This window comes from Panthera onca, chromosome C2, assembly GCF_046562875.1.
Source record: "Panthera onca isolate mPanOnc1 chromosome C2, mPanOnc1 haplotype 2, whole genome shotgun sequence".
Classification (NCBI taxonomy): domain Eukaryota; kingdom Metazoa; phylum Chordata; class Mammalia; order Carnivora; family Felidae; genus Panthera; species Panthera onca.
Genome location: NC_138347.1, coordinates 12,134,176 through 12,158,963, shown reverse-complemented (window position 1 = coordinate 12,158,963; position 24,788 = coordinate 12,134,176). Strand labels below are relative to the sequence as shown.

Here is a 24,788-nt window from a genome sequence, read left to right as displayed (position 1 = left end):
AGCTCCCACCCATCCTTGGCAAGCTTTCTTTCCCCCTTTTAGAACAGGGTGTAGGGAATCCAGGAATCTCCAGTCTGGATCTCTGAAGAAAGGCATTCTATCAACCAGGCGTCAGGGCAATGCTTCCAATAACTAGACAGCTTTGGCATTAAAGCCCCCAGGAGAGAGGTCCACCTGCGTCGGCCCAGGGTTGACGCTCTGATTCCAAGTGAATGGCAAAGAGTAAGGAAGCGTTTGGATCTCGGAGTCAGGCGGATCCTACCCTGGATGCTAACCACCACCGTCCAGTTGTACCTGGCACCCACTACTTAATCTCAACTTCTGGAAAACTCCCACCTTTCCCAGGTGTCACAAGGATGAGCATCCATAAGGCACATGCAATGCCTTCATAATCAGCCAACGCTGAACCAACCTTACGAAGGGTCGCGTTTTTATTGGTTCTTCCTCCTAGGCAGAAACACATTTGCTGCACGATGGACCCGTGGATGGGAAGTTGTCTCCACACAGATGAAAACAAAACAAAAGTTGATTTTCATTTTATCCAAAGTTGTTTCAGAGAATGAATAAACGTGAAGCAGCTGTCACGAGAGCGGCGTGGAGGGTATCACTTCACTCTGCACCCCCCCCCCCGCCCCCTGCAAGCCAAAAACTGTCAAAATCTATCGATGAGAACAATTTAAGAATGCCACCTCTGGTGCCTCCAATGAGTTTCTTGTCTTGGATAAGTCAGTCTTGGATAGCCACTCTCCTAGAACGAAGGAAAATAGACGGGCTGTCAATCCAAGTACCTATTTCTGTGGAGAAGGTTCTCGTGAATTAAATAATTACCCTAGAAGAAACCCTCAGTGTGTAAAGGAGGATTTGGTGTCCTTTTTTTTTGAGAACATGAACCCCTTCCAACACGGCAGGCCTCTCTGAATGCTCTGTCAGCGTTTCCCATCATTGTTACCTTTGCCTCCATGAGGTCAGCAGGTGAGGTTACCATCACTCCAGCATGCAGGGGAGGAAATCAAGGCACACGGGGTCGGGAGATTCCGAAGGTCACATGGCCGATCCAAGAGAAGGACAGGAGCCTCGGCCCCCGGACTGGCCCAGTCCTCTACTCTTCCAGACTGTTCCAGAGTGTTCTACACTGTTCTATTCTGTTCTATACCATCCCACATAATTCTACACTGTCCCATACTTTCTTATCTGCACCGGGGACACTTGACAAACTGTGCCATTCGGTTTTCAGGCATATTCCAAAGGTGTAAGAGATTTGTAAAGCCATTTTGTCTTTACTGTTAATAAGAGCGATCACCCTCTAGCCATGTTTAACCTTCGTAATGTCTACAAATCTCTTAGACACGTGAAAAGAAGCTGGGCAGCCCCCTGCATGAGGTTACCTGAAGGGCTTCCATCCATCTGCCTCCCAACCAATAATTTCCCAACTTTCTATTTCCTTGCTTGTCTCCAATATCCATAGAGCTGAACTGCAAAGGTTTGTAGGAAAAAAAAAAATACGAGGAGACTTCTCAGTTGTCACCTCTGTGTGTGAACGAGTTTATCAGAGATCCATCAAGTAGAAAGACCCCTGAAGGATCCCAGGGCAGCCCTTCATTTCACAGGTAGGGACACGGAGGCCCAGAGAGGTCACGGGCAAGGCAGAGCCGGAGACAGTCTCTTCACTTTGAGTTTGACGCCATTTCCAGAAAACAGGGTCCCTCCCTGGTCTTCTTTCTAGGAAAGGGGTGGGAGCTCATGGCATCGGGCCCAGCTGTGGCCCGGGAGCCTCTTCTGTCTCCAGGGCTGGACGATACTGTTAAAAGATCAAGTCCTTCCCGTGAGTCAGACTTGCTGGGGGCAACTCACTTCTCTGAGCCTCAGTTTTTCCACCTGAGAAAGGAGGAATAATAATACCACCACCAACCTCGTGGGGCTGTTAAATGAAATGAGGCCACCTGGGTAAAAGGCTTAGCATGGGGCCCGGCTGGGTCTAACTGCTCAGGGCACATGTTCACTCATGCCCCCCACCACCCACATGCCCCATGCCTTGCATCTTTCTTTCTAGCAACCAAAGTTGGCATTTAAATGAAATCGCCGTTCTCAAGATAACGCTGGGTTCCCCGAAACGATCCACAGTAAAGAGAGGGAAGTTTTATCCCCCTGGTGGGTCACTTTACATCTATTCATGTCTGGGCAGAAGTTTCATTACCCTTGGCGGTCCTGGCCATCCTGGGGGGTCTGGCCGTGTTCCCCTCGGGAATCAACGGTCCTGGTGGCTCGGAGAAGGTGGACTGTCTTGTAGGCCAACCGGCAGCCAGAGATGTCCCTGAAAAGAGGGCAGTCCTTGGCCTCCTGATGGCCTCGCGGGCAGGCGGCAGCAGCCTCCGGCCCTCTGCCCCCAGTCGCCACCCCCGGAACAGCATGGGGTACAGTCCCTGCCCCTTCCTTTTTTCAGATTTGGGCAGAGGTCTCCGGGCTGGGCTTGACAAGCTCCCTGGGCATTCCCTTCATGCATGTGTGGGGTTAGCCTGTGAGAAGAATCTGTTTCCTTGGCCGGAATGGCCCCCTCTCCCTCCCTTTTCCTCCCTCCCCTTTCAGGTGACCGACTGCCACGTGACTCAAGCCGGTGAGTCCTAGCCCTGCCCGTGACTTGGCAGGATTCTAGCGGGATGGGAGAGAAGACCAAGATGCAAAAAGTGTTATTACTAGGACCTTAATTTTGTGACGTCGGCAATGACCCCACAAATTCCCGCGTGTGAGGTTCGATTACATATACGGAAGAGGATGCACGGGATCACACGAGGCCCTCCACACGAGCCTGTTGAGTGAAGGCCATGAGGTCAAGCCATGGGTGGCAAAGCCTGGGGGAATGGGTGGTCCTTGCAGAGGCAGGTGCTGGACATCAAGAGCAGAGACTTGCCCTCCCACCGCTCACCATCCAGAGAAGCTGGGAGCAGAGCAGAGACCGTATCTTCCTCTGCTCACATGTTTGCCTGACTGAGGGCCACACAGTCTTCTGTTCGTTCCCACCCAATGGCAGAGGCCACGTGGGGCCTTTCAAGCAGATTTTACTAGAAGCCTGAGGATACCAGAAGGAGGAAAGAAAATAAGCAGCATATGGTTTATCGTACTCAACTTGGGTCCTGAATAGGGTGCCTTCCTGGCTTTTCTGAGGCCACGTCCGGGGGTGAGGGTGGACACCATCTTTCTTCTTCTTCTAGAAGCTCCTTCCAGCCCATGTAGATCCCTCAACATCTAAGGGAACCAGGTCGAGAGAGAGAGAGAGGGAGAGAGAGAGAGACCCTCTCCTGTTCAAAGCCACCTCTGCCTCCCCGTGTCCCATCTAAGAAGCAATAGCCCAGGAAGTTTAAGAATAGGGGGGTAACTCACTTCAGGGGGAGTCTTGCAACGTGTGGCCTTACCCTATGGTTTCCCTAGAATGTCACACAAGGAGCCCAACACTTGCACATGCACAAGTGTATCAAAATCAAGACAAAATCAAGGCACTAGAGAGGCTGTTGCAAGGCTGGGGCCCCTTTCCTTAGCAGGTGCAGCTGAGAGGCTGATATGACCCAAGACAAAGACGTAGCCTGGCCCACAGGAGCAAGAACCCCGCAGGGCAGCACCTGCTTCCTTGGGAGCAGCTAGAATGGCAGGAAGTCCCTGCGGGACACCGTTGAGAAGGAAGGAGGCTAAACAAGCAGACCAGGGAGGCAGGCTTTGCAGAGCCCACAGGGTGGGAGGGAGCAGAGAGCTCCGAGGTTCCAGCTTATTTCTGCAGCCGTTTGGGACAAGGTCCCCTCTACTTTGCTGTTCTTTTCCTCCTCTTGCTCTATCAGAACTTCATCCTCACTTGGCCGCTTATTACCACCCCTTCTTCCTTGGCACCAGAATCCTGGTTTTATTTAGGGCTACAGGGGGCTGAGCCATGAGATTACATTCCCCAGCATCCCTTGCAGCTAGGTTTAGCCCTGTGATCAATATGTTTTGGCTAATGAGACCAAAGGCTATGTAAAGGATGCTGATTTGGCTGGGTGGTGTGCTTCTTTGCCCTCTGTCATTCCTTTTCCTACCACTTGGAATGTAGGTCTAATGGCTGGAGCTCCAGCAGCCACCCTGGACTGTGAGGTGATCTTGAGGGTAGAAGCCAAACACTAAGATAGTAGAACAAACAGCTAGAGGCACTCACCACAGCGGCCCTGGTACTGCTTATCCCTAGATTTCTTTTATAAGAGAGAGGGGGAAACCGTATCTTGTTTCAGCTACTGTTATTTGTGTTTTCCATTTTATTCAGGGGAATCTAGTACCGATGAGGATCCATGGCCCCTGCCCAAAGGGAAAGAGAGCTCTTCCTGTTTTATGTGGTCAAGGGTGGGTCAGGCCCATGGAAATATTTTTCCCAGTTAGAATATGCAGACAAGAGCTATGTGCAAACAAGGGTTGGGGTTATTTCAATTTCATATTGCGGTAGAATAAACTACCTCCACACTTCACAGCTTGAAAGCACCACTTTCGTATTTCTCCAGACCCTGAAGATTCGTAGCTTGTTCTCAACCACCCAAGAGTGCTATCAAAGGACGCACACTGACCAGCACCATCCTGCCAAGAATGGAAAATTCTCCCTAGTGCAAAAGTGAACAAAAGCAGTTTGCAGCATGAAAGCAATTGCTCAAGCCTGATAACAACAGTCCCAGGGGGAAGTCCCAAATGAGAAATGGGAAGCTGTTTAGTGTGCTGATTCTCGGTGGGGACTAGCACAGGCCCAGCAAAGGAAAGGGAAAGGTTTGGCCGTCTTCACAGCAGGCTGGAGTCGGCCTCCCGCAGGATTTGGCGTCCAGTGATAACCAGAAGCCGACTGCAGGCAAGCACTGTCTGCCTGAGGCTGTGTAGTAATCTAGGAAAGAAAGATAGTGGTCAGTGGGAGCTCCCCATGCCCCACATGGGAAAAGAGAAGCAGAGAATGGGAGCAGGGCTCCGTTACCGTATCCACTATGGACACTTAGTTTCCCCAAATCTGCAAAGGTATCTGTAAACAGATGTGTGGCAGAGATGTTTGTTTTTGCAGAAAAACGGTATAAAGGCGATGAAGGAACATGAGGGCTGGGATTCACTCATTCATTCTAAAAGTACTTACCTGGGACTTTATAAGTCCCAGGCACGGTCCTAGGCCCTGAGAACAAAATATTCGCAATATAACTTTGCGTAGGACAGAAAACAAAGCTTACAGAGAAAGGGGCCCCAGTCATTATAGGGCTATAGGGCAGGGAGAGGATCTGGGATGAGAGGACCTGCAGAAATGTGACTAACCTGTGGCTCTGGGGGTGCCCCAGGGAGAGGCAACTGTAAGAGCAACGGTGTGAGGCAGGGATGAGGTTGGATGTTGCTAAAAGGCCCATGGGGGCTGTGTGGCTGGAGCACAGTGACTGGGCGGGGGGAGCAGGGCTGCAGGGCATGGAGGGTGGCAGGATGAGGCATCGGAGAGGCAGCCAGAGCCCCGTGTCGTCGCAGGGCCTCTCTCTCCATGTGGCCCTCTAACAAAGGTGCTGGAGTTCAAAATGGCAGCCGGTTTCCAAGCACAAAAGCTCAGGGGGAGGATTGGGTAGAGCTTTGGGGTCCTTGGATTTCGTTTTGAGTATGTCAGAAAGCCTCCAAAAGCTTTGAATGAGAAGCACGGACCTGACCCGATTTACATTTTGTTAAGAACTAGGGCTGGAGTGGTCTTCCTTCCACTGGAGGAAGCTTGAGTGTTGCTCATTTGTCCGGAAGACAGTGAAAACTAAAGGGCTGGACCAGGCTGATCCTAATATGGGAGGCTCCAAGAGGAGGAGGAGAAAGAAGGCCCCATGGCCTGCATCCCTTTCCCTTCTCTCCCCGCTCCCATCTACAGGCTTCATGCACATGCCTGGGAGGGGATGAGCTCTGGGGGCCACATCCCCTTGGCCCCAGGCACTCCCCTCCCCATGGAGAGAGATACAGCCAGAGCACAACTGGAGCGGGGCCCTTAAAGCCTGGGCCCAGAGCAAGCTGCCTGATTCTGAGCATTCAGAGGCGGTTCTGGCTCAGACCATGACCACAGGGAACTGGAAAGATTAAGATTTGATGACCAATTAATTCCCCTATAGATAGCATCTCCTCCTTAGGGCAGAGGCTGTCACAGATGTGCAACTATGATGGAGCCTCAGTGTGATGTTTCCAATGTCCACACAGCATCTCAGCAGAAGGAACAGGCGAGTTCAAGACCAGGGGAGCAATACGGTCCACGGGGCACACAGAATCCTACCCAGGGCACTTGGTCAGGGCCCAGAACCTGTTTGTAGACAGCCCTCTTGCACTGATTTTAGAAGAGGCTGGGTTTTGAGGCCACACAGCTTGAGACCCAACCCCGGATGCCCCATGCCCTGCATCTGACTCGGAGACATACGGTGATGGGTTCAAGGGCATTCGCAGAGGAGAGAGAAATCTTCTGAAGAGGGTGAGTTCTGTCAGCTCGAAGGCAGAGGGATGCTCTGGGAGGCAAGTTCAGGGCCTGGGCTGGGACTGGGTGTAATCGTGGGGAGAGGAGCTGGAGAGGAAAAGGGTAGGAAGACAGCAACAATTAAGGTTGCTAGCGGATGTCTGCAAAGAGAAGTGGCTGATGGGGTCTGGGCTGTTTGCCGCTGGTGTGTATGGTGTGAACCTTCAGAGGCCCATGAACATACCCTGAAGCCACACTCCTGAGGCAGCCTTGGAATTCCGTAAAGGGGAAAGGTGGCAGAGAAGAGGGGTGCCCCAGACGCCATCCTCGGGGGGACATTCCAGCAGCAGCGAGCAAGCCCCTCTGCCTCAATTCTGTTTTACACCCGCTCAGAGCAAGCGTACAACGGAGGCGTGGGGAACCAGTGGGAGTGGCCCGCTCGCTCCAGCCGCGCTCAGTGCAGGGAGCAAACTGGAAGCCACTGTCCCCGCCAGAGGCACGGTTTTGATCCAGGCTGGTACCCACGGTGCTCCTTTCCAATCCCCTGTATTCTCAGCACAGCAGGCTTTTAGATGTGAAGTGTGAGAGCTGCCTCAGTTCTTTTGGTAAAAAGCCATCGGCCCTGCGTTACTGATGAGCATGCGAGGATCTAGAAATGCAGGCAAGTCCCCGCTCTATCACAGCAAGTGAAAACTTGCCCCAAATGCCCTGTACCACTTTCAACGGACCCGCTGTTAGAATCGGGAAGAATCAAGTCAGTGGGTATGGTGTTACTACTCCTCTGGAGTGCTACGAACAATGTAATACTTCCCATCGCCTCCGTTGGACACAAGCAGCTGCCGTGTGCCAGGGAAATAAAGGTCATAATAGGGGACGAAGGAGCATAAAATTGGCCCTGACCTTAGTCTCCAGGCAATGTGGGAAGTCCTGCCAGTTTCCGCAGCTGCACCCCTTTCTCTCCCAAGGGGGAAGGGCGGGGGGGGGGGGGCTGATGGAGGCCAAACCCACCCTCAGGAAATTCTAGAATACTCTGGCATTCCAGCAGCCATTTGGCAAGAGTGGATCCCATCACAGCAAGAGAGCTCTGCTGACCAAGAGACCGTCAGTCCACAACTTCTGGGGAGGGCTGTCTCTGGTGGAAGGCTGCGGGTCTTGTGCACACATTCACATCTGTGAGCATGGAGGCAAGGGAAAGAAACAGAGAGCAATCCTCCCCTGACTGTCTTAGTTCGGGCTCTGCATCCAGTGATAGTGGGCTGGCCCTGACTCCCTCTCTCTCTGAGCCTCGGTTTCCAAAACTGCGAAATGGGCAGTGGCCCTCCCAACTTCAATAGGGGTACAGTAAGGCTAAAATGAGGTAAGAGATGTGAACGCGGTTTGCAAAAACTAAGCGCAAGGGTATCCCTCGGAAGCCAACGTGCCCATCCCAGGTGGTCAGGATTGGCCATGCAGCCGCCGAGGCACAACATCCGCCCGCAAACTCTTCCTTCGGCAACATCTGGCATAGAGCCTGCTCTGCCTCTCCCCCAAGAGCCTCTTGGGCAATCCCGGCTTGCAACATTTCTGAAAACATGTTCTAACGTTGACAGAGCAGAGGAAGGCGGGGACCGTGTCTCAATTCTTCTAGGAACCCCTCCTAAAAATTGCAGAGAGGGGTGTATGCCATGGTGACGGTGGCTGGGGGACTTTCCCTTACTGCCCTTCCCACACCCCCTGCTCCTGGTTTGTCTTTCCATCCTGTTCCCATTTCACCATTCCAGCCATCAGAGCGCATTCCCAGTCCCTCCTACCCCGGCAGTTCTGCCCCTTCTCAACCCCTAATGCCGCCCTGCCTTCTGCTTGCCAGACCTTTCTCCAAGCCTCAGCTTCGAGCAACCCTTGCTCTAGGGTCCTAAGACCAGCAGCGTCAGCATGGACTGAGCACTAGATCATAACGAAGCTCCCCCCAGCGTCCCAAAGAAGCAACTGGGCTCCACCCCGGTTCCCTGACCCAAGCTCTGCACTTGAACAAGACCCCAGGTACTCTGGTCTAGGGCAGCTCTGATGACCTCCACCAGCCCCCAGAGGCAGGCCTCTTTGCTCAGCCAAACCTTGCCATCTGACGCTGCTAGTCAGGTGTCCACATGGGTACCTCATATCCCCAGGTGGATTATAAATCACCGGAAGGCAGGGAGCCCACGCTTTCTAAAGGACCTGGCCCAGGGCTCTGCACAGACATTCAGTGAACTGGGTCAGTCTGTCTAGAAGGGGCCCGTGTACTCATTCATTCACATATTCACTGAGGACCAAGGAGGGGCCTATCCCCCGTTCAAGGCACCGGGATACAGAAGTGAATGCTGCTCCCATAGAGTCTGTCCTCCGGAGTGGAAGAAAACAGACATGCATAAGTAAGTAGACAAGTAAGTGACGAGGTCGTTTTATTTCTTATCTTATTTTTCATTTTTTTAACGGAAGCTTCACGAAGTCACAGGTCATTATTGTGCAGGGGCCATGAAAATCTTCTCTGTATGGTTCTACTTTTAGCATGCATGCCTGCCAAAGCGAGCACAGGACGAGGCCATTTTAGCTGCTGGCGAGTGCCAGGAAGAAAATAAAGCAGGCGGGAGTGACAGTGGCCATTGGGAGGGGTTGCCACTAGGATGGGTGGTCTGAGAAGGTTCATATCTGCTCCAAGAGCCCAATTGAGAAGACGGGGGCTGAGGCTTCCAGGCAGAGTGAAGGGCCCCACAGAAGGAGGGCCTGGCCCATGTTCTGACCCACGTCCTGTCTACCCTGCCCCTCCCACATCTCATCTATCTACCACCTCCCTCCTGAGCAGGACAAATCCCAGGTGTCAGGTCCATCCATCTGTATCTGTCCACCTCACCTCCTCGCTGTAGGGCAGCCACCCCTGCTCAATTCCCCATCCTTTTCTCCATAGCCAACTTTGCTCTTGCTTTAAACATGGTGGAGACCTCACCAGACGTCCATGTGCCCAAGTGATGAGGAAAGAGAGCTCCTTTTAAAAACGCTATTCTTACATAGTCTCATTTTCTTAGTTGGGACCAGGTGACTCACCCTGGTCCTTGCTACACGCTACTCAAAATACGGTCTTCCAACGGGCATCAGCCTCATCTGCGAGCTTACTAGAAACACAGACTCTCAGGGGCTCCTGGGTGGCTCCATCGGTTAAGCATCCAACTCTTGATTTCGGCTTCATCTAATCTTTGCTTTAAAGAGTGCCTGTAAACAGAAGTATAATCATGAGTTTCATTTTGCAAATGAGTTAACCTTGCACGGGGAGGTCAAGAAGCCTGCCCAAGTTCACAAGCTTGTAAGGGGGAGGCTGAGCGGGAGACCCCCCCCCCCCCCGCCCCGGTCTGACTATAGAGCCTGGCCTCTGGCCACCCACTGCCCCAGAGGAGGGGTCACCTTAGAGCTTAGGCAGTCAGTTCTGGTGCTGGAACAAAGTACCACATGAGGTGGGGCTTAAGGAACAGAAATGTGCTGTCTCACGGTTCTGGAGGCCAGAAGTCCAAGATCAAGGTGTCAGCAGGGCTCGTTCCTTCCAAGTCTGTCCCATCCTTCTCCCCAGCGTCTGGTGATTTGCTGGCAACGTCCGGTGTTCTTTGGCTTGTAGAAGCATCACCAGGATCCTTCCCCTCATCTTTACATGTCTCTGTGTCCAAATTTCTCACACAAGCCAAAGCCAGGCAGTCTGGCCTCTAAGTGCCTGCTACAGCTCTCTCAGATGCTGTCTGGGATGAGACTGAAGTCACACTTCTGTAATTCCTTCGGCAAGATGCTGCTGCGTTTTGGTTCGGTGGGTCCAGGACGGTGTCTCCGAAACAGAGCCACACGAGCAGAACATCCACAGTGTTCAGCAAGCACGGGGACCGAAGGGGCTAGAACCCCCCAGATCCTTGATGCAGAGAAAACATGTGCGTAAAGGACACAAAACCGGGACGCCACCTGAGTCTGAATGAAAAGCACAAAAGAAGTGTCTTTGGGGGGTACCTGGCACATAGCCAGTGCTCAGTAAATACCAGCTACTGTGGCCATTTTACTAAGCAGCTACTATGTGCCCCACTCTGGACAAGGCCCGTGACTTCTATTTCCTTCTAACCTTTCTAGCCACTCTAGGAGATAAATACTATTCTTTCCATTTTACAGACGAGGAAACTGAGGCTCACAGGAGTACAGCTAAGGCAGCTGGCTCTTATCCCCAACCTCAGGCTCAGGACTCTTCTTTGTAAGACATAAAGGGGCTGAGAGTTTGAGCAGAAAAGCCTCGGAATATTATAGCAGAGGAGATGTGCCTGTGTAACGTGGATAGCCGTCACCACCCAAGCTAGTATTTCCAGGTCAGACAGAGCGCCTTCTGGAGAGGAAGGCGGTGGCCTCCCAGCTCCGGTCTCCTCAAGAGAAAGAGATCTTTCTCTTCCCCCGGCGGTCTCATCTGGAGTCAGATCCAGCCGCCGGCTCTTACAGCCGGGGAAGGACTGCGAGCCAACGGGAAAACAACAGGTGAGCTTCTGAACAGTCCCCTTCTGTGCCTCAGGCAGGGTGCCTGCCCGGACGACGGCAGGGCCACACTGACTTCCAGAACCTTCTGTCTCTGCAGGTGTTTTAGGAACTTGGCCTCAGCGCTTCAGTGACCCATATTTTATTACCTTTCAGGTTTCTATAATTCATCATTCACTCCTTTCTGAAACCCTAGAATGGAAGTTTAGCAGCTCAGCGCCCCGGCCTCTCCCCATTCTCTCCCCAAACACATCGGTCTATTTGTTCTCTTTATCCCCACTCTTCCTGCCCGTTCAATGGGGAAAGAGTGAAACCGGATGGCTGCACCCAGTGCGGGGAAATGACTTCAGAGCCACCTTTGTTTTCCTCATTCCTTTGAGCGCACTTGGCCCCACGTCTCTATGAAAGGGCTTGTTTGAACCATTTGGAACATCTAGCGAGCGAGAGATGCTGCGGCCAGAACCGCTCGCATCTTTTCAGGCTGCCTGAGACTCTAGGTTCAACTGCCAAATTTTTGCAACAAAACTAACCATGACATTGGACATTGTGTTATAAATTAGCCACAGCCTTCCAAGCAAATTGTCTCTTTTCATTGTATCAATGGAAGCCTTTGGAACATTTGGCTTCAGCTCCTGACTTTGGGGAGACTCAGAGAATATTTTTGGTCTGCCCAAAGCAATGAGGATTTCTATTTCTGTTAGGTCACCCTGAGTTTGAAAAAAAAATACAAAATCAATAAAACCCCCAAATCCCATATGTCCATCTGCTTGAGCTCTGTCACCAACAGCCAAACCAATCCTTTATTCCTAAAAAGGAGTCTGAAAAATACTCAGATGCCGTCTAATTGTTTCCCCTTCCTTTCAACGTTTTTCCACATACAAAAAGAAAAGTCACAAGTTTAGACTTAGAAATAATCTTAAGTAGTAAAGTTTATTAAAATCGGGCCTTCAAATGATATTTATTAAAAATAAATAAGCTTGGGGGGGTCTCAATGGCTTAGACGGTTGAGTGTCCGACTTCGGCTCGGGTCATGATCTCGTGGTTCGTGGGTTCGGGCTCCGCAACAGGCTCTCCGCCATCAGCAGGAAGCCTGCTTTGGATCCTGTCTCCCTCTCTCTCTGCCCCTCCCCACCTTGCAGACTCTCTCTCTCTCTCTCAAAAATAAACACTGGGGCGCCTGGGTGGCTCAGTCCGACTTTGGCTCAGGTCATGATCTCGTGGTTCGTGGGTTCGAGCCCCGCGTCGGGCTCTGTGCTGCCACCTCGGAGCCTGGAGCCTGCTTCCGATTCTGTGTGTGTGTGCCTCTCTCTCTGTCCCTCTCCCACTCATGCTCTGCCCCTCTCCCTCTCTCAAAAATGCATAAATGTTAACAAAACTTTTAAATAAAATAAAATAGATGTTCCTATAATATTTGTGAAACACACACACACTACCCAGTGATCATAGGTGGCATTTTAACCAGAACAGAGAACGCCGTCCTACCGCCTACGTGCTTCCACGCCGGAAGGGAGGATAACTGTGACAATGACACGGTAGGTCACTATGAGCATCCTGTGAGCTCGTAACAACTCGATCAACCGGCGCTCCCTTTGGAAAATGAACAAAATTCCTATCTTTTCCAATTTTCTTTCCCGGCAGGAATCTTTATTTGACCTGAACCGTGTCTAAGTGTAACACAGATTCTGCCAAGATGGTCCGCAGGTGAGAGGGAACGAAACGTCTCTCAGGAGCGCTGCTCCATCCAAGAACACTTCCGGAGGGTAATCCACCTTCTCCTGCCCGTGTTCTCTACCGCTACTCTCTTCCACCCAGAAAGGAGCTGAGGGCCCCTCTCCCTGCAGCAACACCCTCCCCCCCGGCCCTGTCTTCCCCGTTCCAGGCACAGTTGTGTTGGGATGAAACCCGCTACACGGTGCCTTCAGCGGTGGCGGCCACGTCTCATCGTGACGGTGTGTGTTTCAACAACTCGCTTGAAACCTCAACTTTCCGAAGAATTTTGCCCGTCTTTGAAGACAGTAGCACTTTAAGAAGCGAGCCCTCTGGTTGGATCGCAGGTCCAAGCTCCAGCCAGCGTAAACGGCACATTGCAGCAAAGACAAACCTTTTGCGCTCAGCTGACCTTCTCCAAGAGGACGGTCTCCCCGGGGACGACAGGGGGTCGGGTCCCCACTGTCTGCCATGCCAAAGGCTCGAGCCTCTTGATCCAGAGCGGGGGTGGCCAGCAGGCTTAGAGGACGGGCGGGAGACCTTTTAGGTTTCTGTGCAAGGAAAAGGAAGCCCGACACACACACCTCCCTGGGGGCGAAAGGAGTCACCGACACAAACACACACAAGGCCCCTTTAGGCAAAGACAAGAGTGGTTGTTATGGTGGACGCAAGTTGTTCCCCAAGTATGTCCTGAATGTGGGAGGCCACAGCAGCTGCCTCCCCTCGAGACGGCCCTCGGGGCCCCTGCCAGGAGCTATAATGACTCGCTGGCCCTTGCCAGCTGTCACACTTTGCATGCCACTGGAGCTCCGGTCCAGCAGAAGGGGCCATCCAAGTCACCAGTTTCAACAAGCGCCAAATCCTGTGCCCATGCTGGGCCCGCACGGCCACCCAGAGCTCTCTTGTCGGGCTCTCTGGAGAGCACTTCACTGACCAGCATGTCCGACTGACGGTGACCTTGGCCAGGGAACGGGACTTCTCCTTCCCAAGACAGCAAGGTGGTGAGGTCAAGAGCTCAAGGAAGCCCTCAGGGACACCCCCAGTAAAGAGAGGCCCTCTGCGGGGGAGGGCGGCATGCGTGTTTCCAGCTCTTTGATTCCCGGGGTGCCCTTGCCTCTGGAAGGGAGATGTATAGGGTGCTGTATGGGCCACTCTGTCCCAGGCTTTAGATCTCCCTTTCTCATTCACTTCCTCTTCCTGCTGGCAGGGGAAAGCCCGAGAGCCCCTGCCTAGCATGTGGACGGAGGAGGAACGTGCCAGGATGATACCTCAGCTGCAGGAAAGAGGGGGTCCTCAGGGTGAAGATGAGCGCTGCCAGAGGGGGCTGGTGAGGGTTCATGATCCCGTGAGCCCTCTCTTCTGAGGCTTGGCTGGAATCCATCAACTCGTCAATACTGGCTTGGCCCAGGCTTGGCCCTCCATCCTTTACCCCAGTCGCCAACCCTCCCCATCATGGCCTCCTCTTGGCTTGCTGGAAGCCTGATCCAGCTGGAGGGAATTCTAGAAGCCAGCCACTAATGGTGCAGCTCTGCCTCTCTTGTCTGAAGGCACGCTGTCAACCCCACAGACCCACTACCCCCCGGGAGCCTCAGTTACACCATCTACAGCAGGGATTTAAAAAAACATTTTTTTTTAACGTTTATTTATTTCTGAGACAGAGAGAGACAGAGCATGAGTGGGGGGGGGGGCAGTTACAGAGAGAGGGAGACACAGAATCCGAAGCAGGCTCCCGGCTCTGAGCTGTCAGCACAGAGCCCGACACGGGGCTCGAACTCACAAACTGTGAGATCACGACCTGAGCCGAAGTTGGTCGCTCAACCGACTGAGCCACCCAGGCGCCCCTACAGCAGGGATTTTTTTAAAAAATTCCCAGCTCACAGGGCTCCTGTGAGAATCATCAGGTGTCTGTAAAAATGCTTCGAAAAGCAGAATGATTTTCAAATGATTAGTGAGCTGCTGAACTAACCTGCCTGGAAATTGTGAGGTGACTTGTTTGGTCTCTCTCCTTCCTGCCCAGGCCCCCGTCTCTCTTCCCAAGCGACCTCTCCAACACTTTGTCAAGTCAAGGCCTCCTGAGGGTCAGAGGCTCCTACCAGGTTCCTTCCCTCACTGTGAAACCCACAGGAAACTCTTGGATCAAAGCATGCTGGGAGTCTGAACATCTCAAGGGACAGCCTGTGAGCCGGAGAGATTTCAGACCAATCCCTAGACGCCCCCCTGGACACACGGTAGCTGCAAAGCACTGGGCTGGACTTTGGAAGGATACGGAAGAGAATATGCGGTCCCCACCCTCCAAATAATCACACCCAAATGCAGAGATGATCTCCACCTAACAACCTAGGTCAGGGGAAATGCTATCGATGGTTCGTCAAAACATGATGGGGGAGGGGGGGGAAACATGAGAAATCATCAAGGCTTCAAGAAGAAAGTCATATTGGGGTTGAACCGATCCATGGACACGGTATCACAGGCAGAGCAGGAGCTGGGGGGTCGGAAGCAGAAATCAGGGTGAGCCTATGGAGCAAATGTTGGTGGAAGAAAATGGGAACAGCCCCGAAATCAGCAAGCCCAGGCAAATAGTCCCCATGGTGACAGACGTCCCTCTTCTCGCCCCAAGGAGGATCAAGGTGGACGAGCCCATTTTCTTTCTGGTCCCTGGACATTGCATCGTCCAGCAGGACTTCCTGTGATGGAGGTCATGTTCTCTGCCTGTGCTGTCCTATAGATGGCTTCTAGCCACCTGGAACTACTAGATCCTGGAAGCCATGCTACCTTGGTTTTATTTTAGATTTTCATGGCCACAGGGGCTAAGCAGATGACAGAGGTTTAGATACGAAGGCCCTCTTCCCCAGGCTATGATGAAAGGCTGCAGTCATATTCATAGCCACCAAGTAGTGCTATTCGGGGAAGAGGAAGATATAGTCCCACCCTCAACAGATCCGCGTGTGTGGGTGGATGTTTGTTTGTTTGTTTCTGATAAGAGGCTGATTTCTGTGTGAGTTTTTGCTTAAACAAAGTGAGGCTTAGAGAGCGGAGTCACGGATAGGATGAATACATGTCCCTTTCGGGGAGGAAAGATGACCCCCAAAGCTCCTAAGTCCCTTAAAGATCTGTCCATCCGAGGGCGGGGAGACGGAATGGCCAGTTGCAGCCATTCTGATTCTTCTAGTCCTTGAGCCCAGATTTTAGTCCTCAAGACCTGGCAGGAAATCACTCATTTAAAACAAAGAACAAAACAAAAACAAACAAACAAAACCCACAAAAACCACAAAAACACGTTCCACCCATGTTCGCCGCAGCATTATTCACAAAAGCCAAAAGGTGGGAGCAACGCATCCGTCCCTCCATGGAGAAATGGGTAAACAAAGTATGGTACACACACACACACACACACACACACACACACACAGGACCATCACTTAGCCTTTAAAAGGGAAGCAAATTCGAACACGTGCTGCAACATGGGTGAACCTTGAGGGCATTGTACTAAATAAAACAAGCCAGTCACTAAAAGACAAATACTTCAGGATTGCACTTAAATGAGGTACCTAGAGTGGTCAAATGCCCAGACAGAAGGAGGGTGGTTGCCAAGGTTGCAGACTGGTGGGTAGGGACTCGCTGCCTAAGGAGCACCGAGTTCAAGTTTTGCAAGATGAAGAGCTCTGTGCCTGGGTGCCCGACAATGGGACCGGACTCAACCCTATGTGTACGTTACCGTGGTTAAGGTAGTGTTGTGTTTATACAGGACTGCAATTAAATAAAACGAATATGCACGTGTATACAATAAAGTAGAGGCAGGGAGGAGGAGGGGGTAGGCACACGACCTTTGGCCTCACCAGTGCAACCCGTTCTCCGGGCGCCACCGCATTTCACCCGGAAAGGCGCGGTCCCTTCCCGCCGCTCTGGGGTCCCGTCCTGTGACTCCCTCACTGGCGCTCGCAATAACCTTCCAGGGCCGGGCTCGCGGCACCTCCGCGCCGGCCCGAGGCGGGGCGGCCAATGAGCGCGCGCCTGGACCCGGCCTCGCGCCCCCATTGGCTGCGCCCAGCGACCCGCGGCCCCGCAGGTTCCCAAGCCGGTTTAAAGGGGTCGGGAGCGGCCCGCTGCCCCGCCATCGACTCCCCGCGCGCAGGCCCGCGGGGAGGGGCGGCCTGCCGCAGGGCCCACCCCGGGGCGTTACTGAAGGGCGCCCTCGGCCGCCCCCACCGCCCCCCAGATGTACTATGCGCTTTCCCAGGCGCGCGTGAACGCGGCCCCCGCGACCATGCTGCGGCCACAGCGGCCCGGAGACGTGCAGCTCGGGGCCTCCCTGTACGAGCTGGTGGGCTACCGGCAGCCGCCTTCCTCCTCCTCCTCCTCCTCCTCTTCCACATCCTCCTCCTCCACGACGGCCCCCGTCCTCCCCAAGGCGGCGCGCGAGAAGCCGGAGGCGCCGGCCGAGCAGCCGGGGAGCGGAGCGGGGCCCGGCGCGCACGCGGGCGGCGGCTCCCGGGCGGACGCCAAAGAGGAGCAGCAACAGCAGCTGCGGCGCAAGATCAACAGCCGCGAGCGGAAGCGCATGCAGGACCTGAACCTGGCCATGGACGCGCTGCGCGAGGTCATCCTGCCCTACTCGGCGGCGCACTGCCAGGGCGCGCCTGGCCGCAAGCTTTCCAAGATCGCCACGCTGCTGCTCGCCCGCAACTATATCCTGCTGCTGGGTAGCTCGCTGCAGGAGCTGCGCCGCGCGCTGGGCGAGGGCGCCGGGCCCGCGGCGCCGCGCCTGCTGCTGGCCGGCCTGCCCCTGCTGGCCGCCGCGCCCGGCTCGGTGCTGCTGGCGCCCGGCGCCGTGGGGCCTCCCGACGCGCTGCGCCCGGCCAAGTACCTGTCGCTGGCGCTGGACGAGCCGCCGTGCGGCCAGTTCGCGCTCCCCGGCGGCGGCGCGGGCGGCGGCGCGGCCGGCCCGGGCCTCTGCACCTGCGCGGTCTGCAAGTTCCCGCACCTCGTCCCCGCCGGCCTGGGCCTGGCCGCCGTGCAGGCACAGTTTTCCAAGTGAGGGCCCGCCCGGGCCCGGGGCGCTACCTCGGCCCGGCGTCCTGCCGCCCCGCTTCTCCGCGCCCCGCACCCGGGGACAGCCGGGCGGGGCACGGAGGACACTTCCAACCTTCTCGTCCAGAGGAAGGGACTGTGGGGCGCCCCCTTCCCCGCCCCCACCCTGGGGAAATGAAAGTGACGCCAGCGGGTGTTCGACGGAGCGTCGGGGCCGTCTGGGGTTCTGAGTGGATTCCAGCTTCTTTGGGCAGCAGGGGCGCGCCCCCAACCCCACTCTTGCCCAGCGTCGGTCTCCCCCGGTCCGGGAGTCGTGCGCTAGGTGGGGGGTGGCGTGGATTTTCAGGCACAGCGCGGCTTGCTCTGGGTGAGTCAGGAGGCCGGTCCCAGCGCCAAGGCTCAAAGAGGCGACACTGCCAAGTCAGGGGACCGAGTGGCCGCTCTCCGAGGGCAGGGAAAGAGTTCTTTTCCTTCTCCCCAGCCAGAGGCCACAGGCACCCTGGTTCCCACCAGCCAAGGCCTGTCAGAGAAGGCTGCCCGACCTCAGGAAGCCGAGAATAACCAATTAGTCCGTGCAGACGGTCCCGGGCTTGGCAGAAGGACTGACCCTCGGCGGCGGCCGGACGGTTGGCCTCGCGGTGCGGCGGGAGGCGGCGATGCTAACGCCAGGGTCGTTGGGGGTGCTGGGCTGGGAAGTCGGTCCGCTTTTGTACCCTGACCGTTAGAGTGCGATTTTTGCGAATCGCATAACCAGGGGTTTTGTTGCGGAGATTATTCGCTCTTAAATCCTGGGATCTTCTTTAAAAGACCGTTTAGAACTTGAGATTCACCAGTTTGTTTCCCCTTCCCCAAAGGTAGCGTAACCAACCTTTGCGCTTGCTTAAAAACAAAAACCAAGCACGTTTGACGCCGGCGGCGGTCTCTAAATAGGTCTAAAATAGGTAACAAGGCCCTTCGCAGTCGCCCGCCGCCGAACGATCGCTAATTAACGTTCTCATTTCAAGACGCGGAGGAGGATCTGACCCCCCAACCGGCAGCTCGGCGGGTCCCCGCTGCGGTGGCGTAGGCAATGGCGGGATGGCGCTTTCTGGGCGGCCCCTTTGCGTGAGGGGTCCTTGAAAAGCGCTCTGGGCAGGCCTTCTGGCAGCTTTACAGTTGAAAAACTGCATAGAGGACCCGTCTTGATTTGTTACAGACGTTAACAAATTATTGCACCCAAGATTATTTTACGATCTTTCAGCAGCTTGCTTTGAATTCTGTGTTTAAGGTTTTGGTTGTTGGTAGTAGCCGAATTTAACTGGCATTTTATTTTATCTCTAACGTTGTTTTCTTGCTCTGTGAAGAATCCACAAAATAAAATGTTTAAAGACCTTACCTTTCCCCCCTCCCCGCTAATTTGTTTGTTAAGAAAAATGCCCCGGTGCGTGGATGGATTCAGAACCCCGGGGATGAAGTCAGTGGTTAAATGCGACCGGGTTCCAGAGTTTTTAAACTTGGCTTCCTGATTTGGAACATAATTCAATGAACAGGCAACTGCTTGTCAAGTTCAGGCATCAGGCAGAAATCTAAGGACCCCACCGAAGGTGAGTGGGTGGAGTTAGCTCTTAGCCAGGTTTGGGAGATGGGTCTCTTGACTACAAGTTCCTCCTCTAAAAATGAGTTTATTTATTCATTTTTATATGTTTATTTCTTTATTTTGACAGAGAGAGAGAGAGCAGGGGAGGGGCAGAGAGAGAGGGAGACAGAGAGTCTGAAGCAGGCTCCTTGCTGTCAGCGCAGAGCCCCGTGTAGGGCTCGAACTCACCACCGCTGAGCTCATGACCTGAGGCTTAAGGGATTGAGCCACCCAGGTGCCCCTAAAAATGAGTTTAAAAATACATTGATCATAAAATTATTTTGTATGTTACCATCTCTCAAAAAATCCACCTTTTCTATTTCAGTGGATAGAAGCTTAAACAATATCATCCATACATGGGCTCTCCCCCATTCTTTATATAAGTTTGGAGTGGTCTCCTCTGAAATCATGACCTTGGACGTCGCTCTATTCTGAGAGGTGAAAAAGCTCCCCTATGTGATTGGTGATATTGCAAAGAATCTTGAATAGTGATTTGTTCCCGTGCAATATTTAAACATTTCGTAGTTGCTGATGAAATCCAACCACTGCTTAAAGGCAGAGGTTTAAGAGAGGAGAAGGTGTCCCCTTTAACCTGCAGAAAATGAAAGTAACCCCATGGGGTGACTTAATTTTATCCATGTTGGTTTATCTGAGGTACGCACACACATTGGGGTGATGAGCATTCATTTGGAGAACGTGTTGGGGGGGGGGGTGCGGAATGCTAGAAAGATCGAATTGCTTTCCTCACCATTTCAGTTAAATGTCTGTTTCCTTACAGAGGAAGCAGGAGAGGACATGAGAGAAAGAAGCTGTATTCACCAACCCATTTCGGGAAAGCGTCTCTCATTCTTCTTAGACTCCACCATCAGAAAAGTCAACAGGCTTTTGTAATAAGTAAATTTGAATCCGGGTTTTCTGTTTCTTTAATGCCCGTCCTGGCTTGACCTTGCAGCTTGACAAGGTCCCAAAGGAAAAGTAAAAATCAACAACTAAATCAAAATCAAATCAGGTCCTCCCTGAAAAAAACAAAACAAAACAAAACAAACCATTCTGAGAGATTGGAAGTAAACAGTTCTTCCCACAGTCCCAACTCCATGACCTAAATGCCATCATCATTCCAAAAGGCATTTCCAAAAGACACAGGAACATCCAGGGCAGAGAAGCGGGTGTGTGGTCTCCCTCCTATCTCTACTTATAAATTGGCTTAATATTTAAGTTATCTGCCTGCACGTAGCATCTATTAACCATTGCACCAAGCAAGATTTGCAGACTCGCTCCTTATACGGAGCTTACATCCTGAAAAATGGCATCAGTGAGTATCCAAGAGTCCCATAGGATGAAACGGGGAAAAAAAGGTGATTACATACAGTGTCAATAACACAGAGTTAGTCCTCTCAACAAATTCTATGGCAGGGCGGTGCACATGGCAGGTGCAGCGTTTAAGCCTAGACATGTATGTTACAGAGTGTGGCTGTTGGATCAAATCTGCAGTGCCGTGTCCCATGTGTAAGGGAGCTAGCTGATGTGCCCACCTCACTTGATTTTAGCCAGAGTGAGCTTTTTGAAGAAGGAACCAATTTAACCTGCTCTTTGAAGAGGTTGGGAAAGATGAAAAGGAATAAGGCAGGCTCCTTAATGAAAGGTACATGGGGCCTCAGAAGCAAGATGAGAAAGAACATGTGACTAGCTGCCCGAAGGGTCCCTGTGCCCAGCCCAACACCAACACGCAATCGCAGTGATTAGAGTGAGAGAAACGTAAGGGGTAAATACACGAGGCCCTGCGACATTATGTTGTTATACGTATAGGAGGCCAGGTGAGCAATCAGTAAATTGCAGACCAAATGCACCATGGGATTGACCTAGCCTGTAGTGATGGTCTATTTACAGATGTTCTCCTCTAAGGGACACGGATTACGGCAGGTATGAAAATGTCACCTTGAGAAACATATGACTTAGGTGGTAAATGTCCCCATGAAGGAAGAGGGCCACTCCAAGCATGGGAAGCACGTCAATCTTCCAAAGGTCAGATTATCGACAAAACTGCTTTCACGTGCCCATCTGGTTCGGGTCACCCACCTAGCCTTTGTGGACTTTCCTGGTATGCAGGAGGGGCTGGGTCCATGTTAATGGTCAATACTCAGAGCCCCAGCCTGCTAGCCAGACCTCCTAGAAGCCAGCAAGAGAAAAGGCTTTTCTTTCTGCCACACAAGAACGCTCCATGACCTTGAGAACAAGGTGAAGTTTAGGTGATGTTCGCTGAGAACAAGGTGATATTTAGGAAGAGCCATGAAAAACCGATGCCTTTTCTCACCATGGCGCAGAGCACATCTATTGGGAAAGTGCACCCCTTCCAGAAGGCACCGTCAGGCTCACTCACTACCCCTTCCATATCTGCACACTCGGTAAGCATTCAATAAGGAGATCACCGCTTCTACCGAAGTAGGCTCAAGAAGCAAACGTCTGAAAAATGGCGTGTTCTTTCCAAAACTACAAATTCACTTTTATCAAGCAGATTTTAGTTGTAGGGAAATATTTTTTTTTTCCCAAGCAGTGCCCAGCTTCTCCTACCAAATTGAAGATGTAAAAAAAAAAAAAAAAAAAAAAAAAAAAAAAGAGTAGAAAGCCATTCCTCTATCTACACACAGACGAGCCTCATTATTGATGGAGACCCTGCAGATGGCCTCAAGCACTTCCCATTCCGTCCCTTCTAAGCCCAGCATAAAAGCTGAGATGTCTGATCAGAAATTAAGCCAAATTCTTTCTGTCCACATGGGATTAGCTGCCCCATCAGAGAACTTTCCCCTTTGTGTCTGGCTAATACCGAAGGGCCAGAGCTCAGGCTGTGAGCCCAAGACAATCAGGTCAATAGTCCACGTCCTTAAACACTACAGGCTGCCTGATGCTAGGGGGGGGGGGGGGGGGAGGGGGAGGATTACCTGGCTTGAAAGCAAAGGGAGTGCATTTCTCCCTCACTCAGACTTCGTCAATGACCACAGAAGACAGAACATGCAGGTGGGCCCCTGCCCAGGACAAAGGCCACAAGTGCCAGATCATATCTCTAAATCCCACAGAGTGCTCATGGAGTGAGAGAACTCCGGGGTCATCTGTCCACCCTCCTCCCCGCTGAATAAGGCACCTGAGGCCTGGGAAATTCAGGAGACAGGCTTAAGGCCACACAGGTAGCCAGGGACCAGTACCTGTTTTGGGGAGGCAGAAGCTACTTCCTTGGTTTGCCTTGCTGGGACCAGAATGTCCCGGAAACAGCAAGAGACGAACACGTTCTTCCTGCCTCCTGGAAAATCTGTGGCCTTTGGCCATTTCCAGCCTCTCTGGCTCGGCTCTCGGTCTACCCCTACGAGTGGCATCCAGAAAAGGCAGCCGCAGGACCAATCCCCTGCCAGGTGCCCGGCCACAGTTCCGTCACCTGAACTTTCTCCAGCAGCCTTGCCCCCTAGCCCCGAGGGAGGCCCAGACCGGTGACAGAGAGCGGCAGAGGCGAAGCAAATCCTTTGAGAGAGCATCTGATGGTTACATGTTTGTCATCGGGGTTTCAGAAAGCAAAACTTGCAGAAGGCAAGGGAGCAGCCACCTGACAGGCAAGGCCAGCGGGCTGAAAGGGAAAACGGTGTCTTGGGGGCTTTCTCTTTTGCGGGGTCCCTCAGGGTTTCCACATAGATGCTCAGTGTTCTGATGCTGATGGGCTCCGATTTTCTCAACAATGGGAGCATCTTTTTTTTTTTTTTTTTTTGCCAAGTGTAAGCCCTGGCTGCCACCAAACCCTGGGATAGAGGACAGGGCACCCGTGACGGTGGGCGCGGCACGTGCAATACCAGCCACAGGTAGGTGACTGGACCTGGGGAGAAAACGCTCGCTGGAGGTGGGGAGCCCTGGGATCAGGAAGGGCGGTTGTGTCCCAAGTAATCCGGGCACCTCCTTAGAGAATGACAAAGTGGTAACAACCAAGAGACTCCAAACTAACAAGATCAGAGTAGAACACTCATCTGGGGAATGAGAGAGAGAAGGAGAAGCTCATTCAGCTGGGGGCAGGCAAGTGGGAAGGTAGACCAGCTCATAGCAGAGGTGGCCGCGTATCACAGCTAGGAATACCCATGATAATGGCCTTGGCTGGAGCTAACGCTGTGTTTATCAGGGGCCAAGCAGTGGCCTAAGCATTTTACATGCACAACTTCATTTCGTGGCATGAGGATTACACCAGTTCACAGATAAGAACACTGAAGCACCAGGAGGTAAACGCTCAGGAAGCTGAGGCTGGTTGAGGGAGGTCATAGAAGCCAGACACTGAAAGAAATCAAGATTTGTCTGGAAGAGGGAGATGCCCTCTCCCCGCCCCCCGGCCCCCGTGGGTTGTCCTCCCTAAATTCCCTTCCTCCTCCTCAGCAGTCAAGGCTGTGGTTCTCCCACCTGCCTCCTCTTCCAGCTTTGCATCTGGTCGATATTACTCGGAACGCATCTAATCAATGTGATGGCGAGGTTTCACTGTGTCCCAGCCCACAGTCATTTCCAATGTTTCCAGCTCTGGTGGTGGCCGATGTAAGGAAAGACAGCACTGAGACGCAGGGATGTGGCTGGGGCAGAAGACAGTGGCCACGTAGCCTGCACCTTTGAACACATTATGTGCCCCTGGTCCTTCCATCACAGCGAGCATCCAGGCAAAAAACGAAAAGCAAAACCAAAGAAAAAAAAAAAGCTTTCCGCGGTAGTGATCGTTAAGTATCGTCCAATTCAGACCTTAAGAAATACTTTGCGCAGATGAAGAATGGGTAAAGAAAACGTTTGAAGATAATTTGTTGTCGTTTCCTCCACCTTACCGGTTAAGGGGAGTATTCTGTCATTACTGTCTTTGTTCTGTTTCATTTGCTTGCTCCTGGCAGTTTTAGTGATGTTTTTCCCCACGGTCCTGGCTCTTTACAGTCTTGTGCTCTGTCAGGGACAGTCGTGGCCAGGAGGTAAAAGCCACAATTCTCACTGCACTCACCGCCAGTGGAGAAAAAAAAAAAGCTGGACACCGCAGCACCCCATCTAATAGACAACTTTTAGGGACACCTGGTTGGCTCAGTTGGTAGAGCATGTGACTCTTGATCTTGGTGTTGTGAGTTCAAGACCCGCGTAGGGCGTGGAGCCTACTTAAAAAAAAAACAACAAAAAACTCCCCCCCTAAAAATAATAAAAAAAATTATATTAGACAACTTTTTAAAAATTTTTAACGTTTATTGATTATTGAGAGACAGAGACAGAGTGTGAGCAGGAGAGGGGCAGAGAGAGGGAGACCCAGAATCGGAAGTAGGCTCCAGGCTCCGAGCTGTCGGCACAGAGCCCGACGCGGGGCTTGAATGCACACATCACAGGATCATGACCCGAGCGGAAGTTGGTCGCTTAACCGAGCCACCCAGACGCCCCTAGACAACTTTTGATATCACTCGTGACCGTGGAATCCATGGCTCTAAGGGCTTTGAGGGCACCAAGAAGGTGACCTTT

The 24,788-nt window shown here is 52.7% G+C and overlaps 1 protein-coding gene and 1 non-coding gene across 2 annotated transcripts; one reads left to right on the top strand and one right to left on the bottom strand.

The window, feature by feature from the left end:
- Positions 1–8,879: 8,879 nt before the first annotated feature.
- LOC132684447 (U6 spliceosomal RNA) lies at positions 8,880–8,987 on the bottom strand. The gene has a single exon (XR_009612668.1). It is a non-coding gene; the product is annotated as a U6 spliceosomal RNA (small nuclear RNA).
- Positions 8,988–16,749: 7,762 nt separating this feature from the next.
- On the top strand, positions 16,750–19,072 carry OLIG1 (oligodendrocyte transcription factor 1). The gene has a single exon (XM_060640407.3). It carries the CDS (start codon positions 16,866–16,868, stop codon positions 17,682–17,684), a length of 819 nt encoding a protein of 272 aa, XP_060496390.1. The 5' UTR covers positions 16,750–16,865; the 3' UTR covers positions 17,685–19,072.
- Positions 19,073–24,788: the final 5,716 nt, after the last annotated feature.

Excerpts from the sequence above, each read along its gene's own strand:
- OLIG1 (XM_060640407.3), top strand. The coding sequence starts at position 16,866 with ATGTACTATGCGCTTTCCCAGGCGCGCGTGAACGCGGCCCCCGCGACC.